This window comes from Seriola lalandi, unplaced genomic scaffold, assembly GCF_002814215.2.
Source record: "Seriola lalandi dorsalis isolate HSWRI2012SDOR001 ecotype SW California unplaced genomic scaffold, Sedor1 jcf7180002054997, whole genome shotgun sequence".
Taxonomy (NCBI): Eukaryota; Metazoa; Chordata; class Actinopteri; order Carangiformes; family Carangidae; genus Seriola; species Seriola lalandi.
The window spans coordinates 6,295-21,054 of record NW_019525546.1 but is presented as its reverse complement, the minus strand read 5'-3'; the positions used below and the strand labels follow the sequence as shown (position 1 = coordinate 21,054).

At 41.9% G+C, this 14,760-nt stretch overlaps 1 protein-coding gene across 5 annotated transcripts in view; it reads left to right on the top strand.

Moving 5' to 3' along the window:
* LOC111647512 (trinucleotide repeat containing adaptor 6A) overlaps positions 1 to 13,373 on the top strand; it is a 32,742-nt gene extending 19,369 nt beyond the window's left edge. For 4 of the 5 annotated variants that reach the window (XM_023397125.2, XM_087171402.1, XM_023397126.2 and 1 more), the window contains 20 exons: positions 26 to 224; positions 346 to 818; positions 1,052 to 1,183; positions 1,344 to 1,505; positions 4,239 to 4,427; positions 4,614 to 4,780; positions 4,966 to 5,043; positions 5,453 to 5,620; positions 6,820 to 6,939; positions 7,495 to 7,632; positions 7,880 to 7,972; positions 8,101 to 8,275; positions 8,469 to 8,615; positions 9,089 to 9,259; positions 9,343 to 9,483; positions 10,157 to 10,264; positions 10,405 to 10,635; positions 11,153 to 11,223; positions 11,404 to 11,543; positions 12,313 to 13,373. In XM_023397125.2, coding sequence (XP_023252893.1) covers positions 26 to 224; positions 346 to 818; positions 1,052 to 1,183; positions 1,344 to 1,505; positions 4,239 to 4,427; positions 4,614 to 4,780; positions 4,966 to 5,043; positions 5,453 to 5,620; positions 6,820 to 6,939; positions 7,495 to 7,632; positions 7,880 to 7,972; positions 8,101 to 8,275; positions 8,469 to 8,615; positions 9,089 to 9,259; positions 9,343 to 9,483; positions 10,157 to 10,264; positions 10,405 to 10,635; positions 11,153 to 11,223; positions 11,404 to 11,543; positions 12,313 to 12,661 — 3,452 coding nt within the window. In that variant the 3' untranslated portion in view covers positions 12,662 to 13,373. Of the gene's footprint in view, positions 1 to 25; positions 225 to 345; positions 819 to 1,051; positions 1,184 to 1,343; positions 1,506 to 4,238; positions 4,428 to 4,613; positions 4,781 to 4,965; positions 5,044 to 5,452; positions 5,621 to 6,418; positions 6,575 to 6,819; positions 6,940 to 7,494; positions 7,633 to 7,879; positions 7,973 to 8,100; positions 8,276 to 8,468; positions 8,616 to 9,088; positions 9,260 to 9,342; positions 9,484 to 10,156; positions 10,265 to 10,404; positions 10,636 to 11,152; positions 11,224 to 11,403; positions 11,544 to 12,312 lie in introns of all 5 variants that reach the window. The other variant, XM_087171403.1, reaches the window with a different exon arrangement.
* Positions 13,374 to 14,760: the final 1,387 nt, after the last annotated feature.

Here is a 14,760-nt window from a genome sequence, read left to right as displayed (position 1 = left end):
TGATCTCCCTTTTATTTACTTGCAGGCTGGGGAGGTAGGCCCGGCAGCTCAGGCACGGATACAGGAGGGTCTGGCTGGGGAGAGCAGAGACAAACCTCTGGGTGGGACAGCAAAGTCCCAGCAAGTGGAGGAGGTGGGCAGAGTGGCTGGGATGATGGATCCAGCTACAAGGGTAGCAACACCAATAGTAACACCTGGAGCAACAACTTCAACAAAGATGACAGGTAAATAATGTGTTCTGTGTTTTTTGGCACTAAGTGATATCTTGTTATCATTTCTCTGGATTTTACAGTCAGTATTGTCTGCTGTCCATTTTACTGATCACCTTCATTTTTTTTAATATAGGTCCAATACTTGGACTAATGCACCCAAACCGCAGCAGGGCTGGGGTTCCAGTAGTGGAAATGCAAGTGAAGGCTGGGGTAGCAGTGGTGATGGTACCAGAGGAGGAGCCAACAACCACTGGGGGGAGCCCCAAAAAAATGCAGGCTCAGTGGGCTGGGACAGCGACAGTGACCGGTCTGGTTCTGGATGTTGGAGCGAGCCTAGCCGAACCAACACCAGCAGCAGCAACACGTGGGTAGGGAGTGGAGGATCAAATACTCCAGACCAGAGCACGCCAAACCCAGGCTCCAACTGGGGCGACTCAGTCCACAAACCCAGTTCTCAGAGTAACAGCCAGGGCTGGGGTGAGCCAGTGAAGAACAACCATGGAGCCCAGAACTGGGGTGAGCCGAATCCCAAGCCCTCCAACGAGTGGGGTAAAGGTCCTGAATCCAACATGTCCAGAGGCAATCAAGGCTCTAACAAGCCCACAGGTAGTTATTAGGACTATTCACCCCATCACAATCAAGGTCTCAAACAAGATTTATTTTTTGTTTATTCGCAAGTTTGACTTAGTTGCTGCCTATATCTTCTTACAGTGACTACAAGGCATCAAAACTGAATTTTGGCTCTTAACAAAAGTATTTGCTCTCTATAGCAAGACATTTAAGTGGGAGGACATAAAACTGATGACTCACTGTTGGACATTTATTTATTCTTCCATTAGGCTGGCTGGGAGGCCCGATGCCCACAGTAGGTCAGAAGGAAGAAGTGGCAACTGGGTGGGAAGAGCCTTCTCCAGAGTCCATACGGCGGAGGATGGAGATCGATGATGGCACTGCAGCTTGGGGAGACCCTGGTAAACACTTAATCCATTTTTTTCTGTGGTGTTTTTTGTCTGGAGGAGAGCTGTGCAAGGCCAGAAACAAGATTAGATGTAATTCCAGGCTTCTCCTTTTCAGCTGACGGCAGTCATTTTTAGCAGATGACAAAACATTTAATTAAACCTTTCTTTCTAGGCAAATACAGTGGTGGATCTGTCAACATGTGGAACAGGACTAGCCAATCAGAACAGGAGAACATGGGTATGTCCTCTCAGCACCAGTCCCACCCAGCACACAGCTCAATGCATCCTCCTCAGCCCATGCAGCCTGTTGCACAGGAAAAAAGCTGCAGTTCTGGTAAGTTGGGATATGTATGCATGCACACGATTCAGGCATGTACTTATCCTCGTGTTTGTATTTATACACTTACTTATAATTATCAATTTGCTCAATGAAATACGTTACCAAAGTCAAACAGCCCACCTCTAACAAAAATTTGAAAAATTAGGATTCCTACACTGCCATTTCTCACTGGTTCGTTTTATATTTTAGGACCATGTAGATGTGATCGGCTAGGTTACAACAGATCTTAAATTGTTTGGCCTGCAGGGATACTTTCATCTCAACATTCCTGAATGACAGTGTTTTAATGAATTTCTTTTTTTTTTTCTTTTTTTCTTTTTCTAGTTTGCATAGTTCAAATACATAGTTCTTACAGCATGTGGTGAATGTAGGTGCCTTAGCTCACAGAGTAACGTTTTACTTCTTCTAGTTTGATACTGGCATAGAAAGTGCAAGGACATGAGTCTGTTTCTAAAAAGGTACGAGCATGTAAGTGCAGGCCTTCTGGTGCAGTCTGTAAGCCTTAAGAATGGATAAAAAAGGTGCAAGTCCCACCCACAAACTTTTTTTTTTTTTTTTTTTTTTTTTTTTTTTTTTTTTTTTAGGTGAAATATGTTCATGAAAGGATTTTGATTGTGACAGTACAAACACAAGAAGCGTGGATGCACACACACTCACAGATGTATAAAAAGGCATACACAATTTGCACAGAAGCATAAAGAGGAAACAAACATGTGCACCCGTTCTCTCCCATCTCCCTACAGTGTTGTCTGTGCTGAGGGCTTTTTGTAACGCAGGTTGAGTCATCCCTTTGGAATGCTAAGAGCATCGATTTTTCTCTTCTCTCATTCGCCTTTTTTCTCCTCCCTTTCTCTCTCACCCGCCAATTCTGTTCGCTGTAGAGACACAGGCTTTTGTTGGGTTTGAGAGAGAGAGAAAGAGAGAGAGAGAGAGGCAGTAAAGGAGGAGGTCTGGTGACTTAGTTATAGGAACGGTTCCAATGTAAGATGGGAAACTAAAACAAGTAAGGCAGCTATTCTTTAGAAGTGGGTTGAGAAGGGGAGGGGCTGTTAGGGTTATTCAGGGTTGCTGGTCTAGCAAGCTAACTGGAGCAGCTAAGTGGAAGTGGCGAGGAAGGGTGGGGTGAGCTAGTCAGCTACTGTACTGAGAGAAAATAATGAATTTGTGGATTGTGATTCATTTCAGTAAATGTGGGTTTTATTTGTTTTGAAACAAAAGTACAAAAGCTAAACAGCTAAATGATGCATTTAGAGAAAATTATTTGAGTGAGTGTTCAGAGATACAGAAATAAAACCATTCAATTAATTTCAAAAGCAAAATTGAAAACTTGTTGAAAATGCTGATTATGATTTTAGAAATAATATATTTTTCAACCTGCTATTAGATGTCCATATGAGCAATTAAAATCACAACACATTCATGCACATGCATACACACACACACACACACACACACACGCATATTGAGTTGTTCATCTCCCCTTTTGTATTTAGATCAGCTGATGCACCTACATAGACAGGGACACAGAGCAATAGATGCAGAATAGGGTTACAGATTGTGTGTGTGTGTTTTTGTATCTGTTTAGATAGACATGCACCACTGTTTGTGCATGTATAGCAAATCTGCCTTAAGACATGCATGTGACATTTTGTGTATTTGTGTCTACCTCTGTGTTTGTCTAAGTGGCTGTGTGTGCATGTTTCTTTGTGTTATGTGCAAGTGCTTGTGTGCGAGCATGCTCAGTCACATGAGGGACACTGGACCCTGAGGCCACCCCATGATCTGTCCTATTTTTACGGGAGGTATCCCTGGCATCTCCCCAAACACCTCCTGTGGAGGGAGAAAGTAGCAGGTCTGGGTGGTCAGCTGTAACCAGAGCCTTTTGAACTCATACTTGCACGCACTTGAACACACACAGCATCACATTTGAAAGTGAACTGGGGACTACATCTACACACCCACAAGAGCTAAAGTAACACTTTAGTAACACTTACATAAGCAAGTTGACGCAGGGTTCCCCAGGGATATGAGCAGGGCTGTCTCCATAACCGCTATTATATTTATATTTTCTCTGCTGGTAAGTCAGTTGCGTTTCAAGAAGGATTGTATGTACTGGGGGCATTGATGTTACCCTTCACATGATCCAACACTCCTTTCACCTCTGGCCAAAAAAGCCTTATTCAGCTGCTCCTTATTGGTAGAGATATATTACCAAAAAAAACATATCTTAAATAATGTGGCTGTATGTATGTTTAATCCTGTTTCACTGCTGAGAACATTATTTATGCTAAATAAAAAGAATTTTGAAAATATATATATAATTTCTAACAAATACTGATAGCTTTAGTTTAATGTCTATCAGATTTTCAAGTCACGATTATTGTGGTTAAAGGAATTCACACAATATATAACGATGTTATTGCGATATGTATGGAAAATCTTAAAAAAAATTAAAAAAAAGATAATGCTATCAGTCAAATTCATCTTTAACTTTGTACATTTTGTGTACACTTAATAGATAGTGAAGGGCAGCCAGGTGAACTGATTAAAAAAAAAAAAAAGATCCACAAGGCCTATCATCTGCCATCACAATATTATCATGTGCATTTTTAACACAATATCAATATTTGATTTTTAAATATCATAGTTATCGCCATTTTCATTTAAGACAAAACCACAGAAATTATATCGTAGCTCTAATGGGTGACTCCGTCTCTTTTTCTTCAGGTTGGGGTGAGCCATACCCCCAGCAGAAGGAGTCCTCATCATGGGGGGAGCCAGCCGCTGCTCCGCCTGTTACAGTGGACAACGGGACCTCTGCCTGGGGGAAGCCCATGGAAAGCAGCTCCGGTTGGGATGAACCCAGCAGGGACAGCAGAGAGTCCGGGTCTGGATGGGGCAGCCAGCATAAGTCGGGTGGGTGCATACATGAACATGAAAAAATTAATGTTAAAACAGTCATGACTGATCATGAACTCTTGATTTCTGTGCAAGGCGTCAGGAGAGAGGATTTCCCTGTAGGAACTGCTGAAATGAACACTAGAATCAAATAGTCACCCGTTGGTATTCACTTTCTTCCTCCCTCCCCTTCCCCTTCTATAGCTCCAGGTCCTAAGCCCATGGAGACATGGTGTGGTGAGGAAGTGTCCATGGGTAATAGCTGGGATCAGGAAGAAGAAGTGGAGATTGGCATGTGGAGCAACAGCCAACAGGACAACAGGTCCCATGACCAAAACACCTGGAACTACAAGCATAAAGGCGGAAACAAGGTTTGTTGACCTTTTCCTTGCCTATTTGTTCATTTTAAACATGAAAACACACAACTCTTAAACACCTGCTGAGCTGCTGTTGAGGTAAAGTACATTATATGTCAAAGTTAGCCACCTTAAATTGACTGCAGCACATATGTTTCAGCCAGACAGATGATTCTAAAATTATTTGTCTGTTGTTTCAGATGAACAAACCAGTCAACAAACAGGATGAACCCTGGATGAAACCTTTCATCAACCAGTTCAGCGGCATGAACTTCCCTGTAAGTACCATTTCCCATTATGTAGTGAATATGGAACTTCTGATAACATTATCATGAAAACAAATGTGTTGACATGGCAAAAACATCTTTTCACAAAATAGTTTGTTATGGCATATATTTGTAACATGCCAACTCTCTGCCTGAAGCTTTAGACATATATAAAACACACTTTCTATGGCTGAGGTCACTACTATAAAACAACAAGAATTTATATATGGCCATAATTCAGATTATTCTATGATCAGAGGAGCTACACTGACAGATAGCCAGAAAGCCATAGATGAATCCAAATTGAATTCTGTACAGCAGTGTCTCTGTATTCTCTTAATGGTTTAGGTATTGAAAGTATATAATTCTCTTTGAAGAATGAATGCAAGATATTTACTCTTTTCTGTCTTTCCCATTGCAGAGAGACTCTCCTGACGACCCCATGAAGACAGGAGCAGGGATGGTGCAGGACAAGCGTATGGACATGGGCAGTATGGGAGACTTCAATGGAGTAATGGGGAAGAACCCTGGGTCTCGACACCAGCTCCACAAGGAGTCTGCCATGGATCGCAACCCTTACTATGACAAGGTAAGCAGAAACATCAGCCTTTTCCTGGGTGTACAATAGGTAGAGGTAAAGAAAATACTTGAGATGTGGTCAGCCTCTTTACCATTGCGGCGATCATGAGGTAGGTATGTGGAGACAGTCTCATGCATGTAAGCTGGCGCAAACATCTGGCTGGGTAGTGCTCCCTCAGCCCTGTTGTGCCCCACAGTGGTCGTTTTAGCTCACTGCATTTGAAGTGTGGACTACTGAAATGGATGTTTCATTCAATACTTGCTGTTTGCATGATGTAGCAACTCATCATTGCAAATTATTAATTAGGCTGTGTCATTTATCAGCAAAAAAATTAAAAATTAAATATGCATATTTAGATGTTTAGTTATAATAACAATTGGAGGTTTTGCAAGTGATTTCTAATCATGCAGCAATGATTCATTCCCTTTCATTGTCCTGCAAAAAGCTGCAGTGGGTTGGTTTGGCTTAACTGCTTTTCCTTTAGCACTAGTCACTGCTTGTCTTTTACTTTTGTTTCTCTCTTTCTTACTCCCATCCTCTGGTGCCACCTTCTTTTTCTATTTTTTTCTTATCCCGTCTTACTCCTTCCACTCTCATTCTTTCAAACACTGTTCACTGTCTCTCCCTTTCTTTCATCTGTCCTCACATTTCTTGCTCTTTCTTCCTGCTCCTCCCTCTATTCTTCTGCAAAATTAACTCTTTTCCTTCTTTTCTCCTTCCCTCTCTGCACTTCTTTGGCTGCTGATGTGCTTCCTGTCCCTCTGTGCTTGCCGTCCATCTGCTGTGCGCCTGGCCTTGCCTCTGCAGCTGTCTGTTTCCCCCTCTGCTTATGATAGTCCAGCTTCTGATGAGCTCTCCTCCAATCAAAGCATGAGCTTTTCCCCTTCCAATTCTGCTCAGCCTATCCGCTGTCTCAACTCGGGGCCATCTCCTGCCCACTCTAGTCCTGGGGCCACTCGGCAGGTGAGTGTGGAAGAATGAGGAAGGTGTTGTCTTCAAGTCGGATCCTGTGTCTTCAATCTGCCAAATACTCTTACTGAGACTCTAACAAGACACCAACAATAAGGAACTTTTGCACTCACCAACGAGTTAATAGCCTGTGATCTTAAAATCACCCATTCTTGTGTCAGTTTCATTACATTATGAATTTTTTTAATGGTTATTTGACTGTTACAACAGTGTGTGTTTTTTGTGTCCTCTCTTCTCAGAATGTAAACCCTATGTTGGGTGGCAGCAGCGTAGCACAGGGCCGAGGCGGCCCCCAGTCCCAGGTCCCCCCCCAACCCAACCTTCGTAACCAAGTGCCTCCACCCATCCTGCCCTCTCAGGTAGCACACACAAAACCACAAAACACACCACTTATCATTGCATCTACTGCTCATAAAATTTTATGGTACAAAGTTTGACAAGTCTGGTCTCGCCTCTGTAATAGTCTAAATGTCTCAGTGTGTCGAATGTGGACACACTGAGCGTTTTCAAGACAACATATGTTGATCAATCTCCAAATCAGACCACAGCTTTTTCAAATGATGAGCATTTTTTATGTTCCAAGCAGCCACTGGTTTTTTAATTTCATAACAGTATGAGAATCAACTTGCAGGAATCTGAATCTCACCTGAGATGGATAATCACAGTATACACCACTTTACTCAATGTTGTCATGTAATGCAAAAGAAAGAACTCTTTGACTCGTGCTTGGGGTTAGGTGGGAAGAGGCAATCTCTAAAGCTCTAGTAAATACCCATGATGGTTTATGACCTTAAGCAATCAATTTATGTAATTATTTATATATGAATTTTACAGATTTGATTTGTGTTAAACATGAAATTCAAAGTAAAACTTGGCATTGGATAAATTCAAACCAAACTTTCATTTGGGTTTAGGTCCCTCCATCCCTGTTGAAGTACCCAGGAGGTAACGGAGGTCTGAACCCCCTGTTTGGCCCTCAGCAGGTGGCTGTGCTCAACCAACTCTCCCAGCTCAACCAGCTGTCACAGCTCAACCAGATCAACCAGTTACAGGTAGAGATGCACTTCAACACACGTACACACAAGCGTGGAGAAAATGAAATTTTCTGCTGCCAAATATAGGATTTAGTTTTAGAATTTTAGCTTCCAACAATAAAACTGTATCAGAGAATTACAAATCCATATTTCACAATACCTTTTAACATAAGTGAGAAATTATTGTTTCTATGATTTGAAAAAAAACAGTACAACTATTATTTACAGTTTTTTTTTTTTTTTTAATCCTCTTGTTTTTCTGCAGCGTCTTCTTCTCCAGCAGCAGCAGCAGCAGCAGCAACAACAGCAGAAGGCTCAGAGCCAGAGAACCATGCCTGTGGGGCGACAGACTGAACAGGTGTGTGTTTTAAAATCTCTCTGGATCCTGCAACAAAACACACACAATTTAAGATGCAAAACGGCACAGTGTCTCTATGGTGTTGACTCTTTGGTTGATTTCTCTAACCTCCTGCCTCCTGTCCTTAGACACGTCCTATTGGTTCGTCTCCATCAATGATGCAGCCCCCACGTCATCTGGACCCCTCTTTGCTGAAACAGGCCCCACCTCTCAAACCGTACCTGGAAAACTACTTGTCCCACAATGCCCCTGAGATGCAGAAGGATGCTGCCGCTCTCGGATCCTTCAGCAACTTCCCTTTAAGTATGTTTTTCAAAATGTAATCAGTATATCTCCCCACACTTGTATGGCAATGCATTTATGTGGATATTTTCTGGTAAAATATATATTATATATTCAAATATGTATATTACCATTTTTGCTTTGTCCAATTTTGTCATATATTTAAATTCAGATGGACAAAATTGAAATTCTCCTGTTTCCTCCTTCTTATCAGGCTTGAACTCTAACCTGAATGTATCCCTGGACATGGGTGTTGGTGGTGGTAGTAGTGGTGGCGGAGCTGTGAGCTACAAAGAGCCGCCCCAGTCCAGACTGAAGAAACTTTGGGCTACTGACCCTCTGGAGCAGAACAGCAAACCTGGTACAGAAGAAACTGTATATGTTTGTGACATTACATCCTGCAGCATCAAACTGAACCTGTTGGTTTTTGTGCCATTAGTTATTTGTTCAGTGATCTTCTGTTCTGGGAGAGGTGATCTTGTACTTCTAGCTTCCAAAAAGAAAGTTAGAAAAAGTTTCCTGCACACTGACCACCTGTAGTTTTTAAAGTTGGCTGTAAAAGTTTGTAGCTTGGCTCATTTGTTAGAGGTTGTTCCTATATTCAATCATAGCATGGAACATGTTTCAATACAACATAAGCCATGCATTAATTTTGAGGAAAAAAAAATATTTCTGTGGCTGTTGAATTTGTCTCCTTGTCATAAATGTTTATTCTAAACAAATGTTTGTGTGAAAAAGGCTGGTAGACTTTCCACTGTTGTCATTGAAACGTTGTTTTTGTGTACTTGCATGCTTATAAAAAATACTCATGACTAATTTGTGTTTGTCCCACAGGTGCTATGTCGTCTGGGCTGCGTCTGGAGGACTCTCCCTTCTATGACTTCCTGTCTCCTGGCCCATCTCCCCTGAGTCCTCCCGGCCAATCAATGGGCTCGGTGGGTGATGGCTGGCCGCCCCGTGCCAACTCCCCCCCGCCCCATGGAAACACTGTCACGTGGCCCCCAGGTAGAGCTGCTTTCACAAACATAAAAACAAGAGGAATGTTTGCTTTGAAAACTGCTAATCCCTGTGTCCGTCTGTGTCTGCAGAGTTCCGGCCCGGGGAGCCTTGGAAAGGTTACCCCAACATTGACCCTGAGACTGACCCCTATGTGACCCCCGGCAGTGTCATCAACAACCTCTCCATCAACACCGTCCGCGACACAGACCACCTCAGGGACAGGAACAACGGTAAGTCACACACATGTCCAAACATAACCACAAACTAGGGCTGAATTTCGAAAGCTTGTTCAGTTTAGCATTTTGGTAAAGTTGGCAAGTTGGTAAACCTTTTTTCCCTTTTTTCTTTTTGTCAGCAGTGAGCAATGTGTAAAACTATGTTTAATTTGAAGCCAGCAGCTGTCAGTTTTAATATATGAGGTAACAGCAGTCACTGGCAATTATCAGTTATCAATTGTAAGCCAGTGTCCGCCAAGGATGGTTTCTTAGAGAAAGAAGCACCACTCTTTATCATTACTGGGGGGTCTTTAAGCCTTATTAGTGTGTATCAATAGTAGAACTTAAACAATTAGTCCATCAATTGATTAGCTGATTGACTATTTTGATACTCAATTAATACTAAATAATGAATGAGTCCAGCCTCTCAAATGAGACTATTTTCACACATCACTGTTTGTCATTATCACTGTAAACTTAATATTTCTGGATATTTGGACTTTTGGTTGAACAAAATAAAACAATGTCACTATTGGTTCTGCATAGTTGTGATTTAAACATGAGGAAAAATAAACCTGAATTGATTTAATAAGATATTTGAAAGGATTAGTTTTTGACAGAATGCCCTTGCTCCAGCCGCAACCTAAACGCACTCACAAGTACTAACCCTTCTTTTTGTTATTCTCAGGGCCATCCTCATCACTGAACACCACGATGCCTTCTAACAGTGCCTGGTCATCCATTCGTGCCTCCAGCCACAGCGGTTCCCTCACCAGTACAGCACAAAGCACTTCAGGTATATATTCCTGTTTTGTAATTCAGTCTTAGACATCTTGTTGCCCCCTTCCTCATCACTCAGGCTGCAGATGTTTAAGAAGGACAGTCAGCAGATCTGTGAAAATTGCTGTTTCACTTTGTTTTCCTCTCCGCTTGCAGCCAGACCCAGTGAGTCAAAGTGGTCTCCCGGCGGCGGTTCTGTGTCCAACTCCTCCCTAGCTCATGAGCTGTGGAAGGTCCCCCTCCCTCCCAAGGCGCTGTCTGTGGCAGCCCCCTCCAGACCACCACCTGGCCTCACCAGCCAGAAGCCCAGCCCCGCCTCCTCTGGCTGGGACGCCTCTGCCCTGAGGTTGGGGGGGTGGGGCTCCTCTGAGTCCAGATACACACCTGGTGAGAGCTTGTGACACTTTATAGGCACAAAAAAAATTATTTGCCAACACAAACAACAACACAATACAAGTTGGTATGCATATATAATATGTGCTCCAAATTTTCCAGAAGAATTTTGCTGGAAGTCAGATGAGATGCACTGCATCACATTTTTAACGTGTTGTCAACGGCCTTTACAGATTCCTCTTAACTTCTGCACAGTAAATAAAAATAACTAAATTCTTACTGATTGTAAGTAGATTTGTTTTCCAAGTTTTATTTAGATGCTGCCTTGAATAAAAAAAAAAAAAAAAAAATTTCTTTGTTTTAACATTGTAGTTTTTGATACTCTACTTCTCATGGTTAGAGGCGGTGTTAAGGTGACATTTGTGCAACGTACATGATTTCACTCAAGTTTTATGGCTGAGGACCTCTGACCTGGACCTTTCCAGTCGTTTTACCTTTGTATACTTGCATTTTATCTGAATTGCACATAACCATAGCTGATTATGATTTTACAATGTGTGTGTATTTGCAGGTTCCAGTTGGGGTGACAGCAGCAGCTCAGGGAGAACCCAATGGCTTGTTCTGAAAAATCTCACACCTCAGGTACTCACACATGAATGTAACATTATTATTAATCTGTGTGATTTTTGTTATTGATATGTTATATTCCAAGTGTTTATGGAGTGTGTTTAGAAAATTGAACACTTAGAGGAGATTTTTGTGTATGATAATTGTCAGCAGTTTAATATCACCGTCCTTGTTAACCCGCTGTGTCTCTCCCAGATTGATGGCTCTACCCTGAGGACCCTGTGCATGCAGCATGGCCCTCTGATCACATTCCACCTCAACCTGCCGCACGGTAACGCCGTGGTATGCTACAGCTCCAAGGATGAGGCCGCCAAGGCCCAGAAGAGCCTGCACATGTAAGGACACCAGAGACACTCATACACATCACATACATGCTCTATTTACCTTTTTTATTATAGTCCTGTATTAAATTAGATAAGATGCCCCTGCTGTAATGAAGTGAATAGTTAATGGTGAGACAGATGAATGGGATATTTAAATTTATACAATCTGTCCCTGTTTATTGCAGCTGCGATTCATTCAGTGCCTTTACATGAGCGTAGGTAGCCATGCTACTGTTACCTTTTACCAGTTTGCTTAAACATGAGAAACCCAGTGACTGTCACGGTATGGCATTATTTAAACCAAATTTACCCTGCTAGATTTCTCATGGAGAAAGCCCGTTTCTCTGCCATGTATTCTTCCAACCAGGTTTCTACCCAGCTTTTTACGTGTTCACATGTAGAAAAGAAAAAGGAAATTAATTTCAAAAGGAGAAAATATCTCTGACAGCAGAACAGAGGTATAAAAGACATTATTACATATTATTCTGACGAACACAAACTAGTCTAACAAAGTCTAATTAAGATGGTTTCCACCTCTGAACATCTGATCATTTCTAAAATTCTTACTAGCCCTCCAACACACAGACACACACACACACACCCTGATTAAACAATACAATCAGGAAGGAGGATCTTCCACCACACGTTTATAGTAACCAGGTGACCACAGTGTATGTAAACATGTCGTATGACTACCTGCATAAACTGCTTTCGCTAAGTAACCTTGGTACTTGTGTGCGAGCAACACACTCACACACTTTAACCTGTTGTCTCTCTGTAGGTGTGTTTTGGGGAACACTACTATTCTGGCTGAGTTTGCCAGCGAGGAGGAAATCAACCGTTTCTTTGCACAAGGGCAGTCATTGGCCACTCCCTCCTCCAGCTGGCAGGCCATAGGCTCCTCTCAGAGCAGAATGGATCAGTCTCACCCCTTTCCCAGCCGCGCTCCTGAACCTAACCAGTGGAACAGCAGCGATCTCCACAGCTCCTCCCTCTGGGGCGGGCCCAACTATTCCAGTAGCCTGTGGGGGAGCCCCAGTGGCACCGAGGCGGGGAGGATCAGCAGCCCTTCTCCAATCAGCTCCTTCCTCCCGGTGGATCACCTGACAGGGGGTGGGGACTCCATGTGAACCGCCTGCCAATCAAACAGGCTGGGGGGAAGCGTCAGTAGAGAATTATCAATAATCAGCAGAAGAAAATGAAAAAAAAAAAAGTAGTTATAAACGCAATGGCACTAGTTGGACTCTTTCTCACTTACAAGATATTCAACAAAACGGGGTCTCCCCTGTGGAAAACAAGTTACGTTTCTCTCTGCACATATGTCCACTTTGTTTTAGCCCAAAAACATATCAGTCGGAATACTTGAATCATGCAGGCCAATTCTATAATGTGAACGGATGGATATTTGCTTCCAGGTAGTGCTCTTTCAGACCGAAAAAAGCTTCAGTCGAGCTCATTATTATATATATATTTTTTGTTTCATTCATCATGTTTATTTGAATTCCAATTCTTTTTATTTTTAACGTTTTCTTTTTGTTTAATTTTTTTTTTCTTTTTTTTGCGTTTGTTTGCTGACAATGTTGGAGTATGAGCTTTTTTAACTTTGCACTGAATGTGGTTTTTTCTCAGTATATATAATCTGCAATATAGAGGGAGCAGCCAGTTTTTCCAGTGTAGCTGTTTACTCATTGAGGTCCTTACCGTATGTGTGTATGCGTGTGCACGCGCACGTGTGTGGAAGTACTTTGTGCGTGTGATTGCGTGTGTGAATGAGTATGTGTGCGCTCCTCTCTGCCTTGGCACGCCTACCTTACTGCGTTGTCGTGGAGTTCAAGATCAACAGATAGTTAAAGAAGAATAAAAGCTGACTTAGGAAGATTATCTGGTGATAGTAAAAGTGACATTAAAAAGTATTGCACCAATTTTGTTTTAAAACTAAAGAACGTTGAGCTCTGCAGTGCAAAGGACTGTAGCCGCAGCTGGGACTAGCAAGCCCCGCCCACCCTAATATAGGGGCGGGGCCTATCTAGCAAGCCCTCCCACTGGCCCTCTGGTGGGCAGGGGGGGAACAGCACTTTCAGAATAGGCTTTCAATGTTTTGGAGGTGCCACACTGCAACCTCTTGTTTACAAGACTTAGGAGGCGGAACGTGTGTTCATTCTTCATTTTAAAGAGAAGATGGAATAAAATAAAAAAAAAAATACACAAAAAAATTTCAAAATTATTTTAAAAAAACTTAAAAAAAAAAATTTATAAAACAGAGAAAATCGACAAAAAATTTAAACTCTTACTGAGGATGAAGATGATGCTTTGTAACTCTGGGAATTCGGATCAGTGTTTTTGGCCATGGCGTTGGTTATTTGAACTATTCCTCTTTGTCTGCTAAATAACCAGCAATGGTTCTCAGGAAATCAAGCCAGTTTTCCCCCCCTTGTAGTTGAATTAAAAAAAAAACTACTACTCCTTGTAGGAAAGGAAAATCCAACTTCTAGCACTGAAAACGATGTATAGGTCTGTAAATTTTTTTTCTCTGCCAAATAACTGCTTTAAGCTGGAGAAGCTCAACACACTGCTTTCGATATGCTGTCTTTTGGGGGGAGGGGGGTCCTAATGTGGGGGGGTGGAGGACGGGCTGTAGAAAACCCATCGCTCCCTCTCTCCTCCTCTTCCTCCACTCCTCCACTCCACTGATGTTAAAAATCAAAAGTGGGGAGTGTGTATTGTGTGAGTGTGTGACTGTCAGTGGAAAATGTTGTCTTGTCGGACTTAAAAACCAAGAGAAAGGCGAATCTGTATCTATGCATACTGTAGCCTCTCACGTGGCCTACTGAGAGGCGTTTTTTTTTTTTTTTTCTCTCTATTTTTTTTTTCCCGTGTCTCACAAAATGTTTTAAATGTTTAATTAAGTACAACAAAATGCGAAATATTACTTGCTTTCTTTTTTTTTTTAATTGCTCTCATTGCCACAAATGGTGTTTTGAAAAAAGGAAAGAAGAAAAACCTTAAAAATCTTGTTTTGGTTGAAGATAATATTTTAACAGTGCAAAAGTCGTCCACATTTCATTGCCTTGATCCTAATTGTGTCCGAAGATGCAACAAGTCAAGTGGCTTCTACCTGTTTACAAATAGAATATGATTGTATTGTTGTACTGTTTTATTTGTTGTTGTTTTTTTCTTTTCTTTTTTTCTTTTTCCTTTTTCTTTCTTTTTCTTTTTTTTTTTTCTCTCC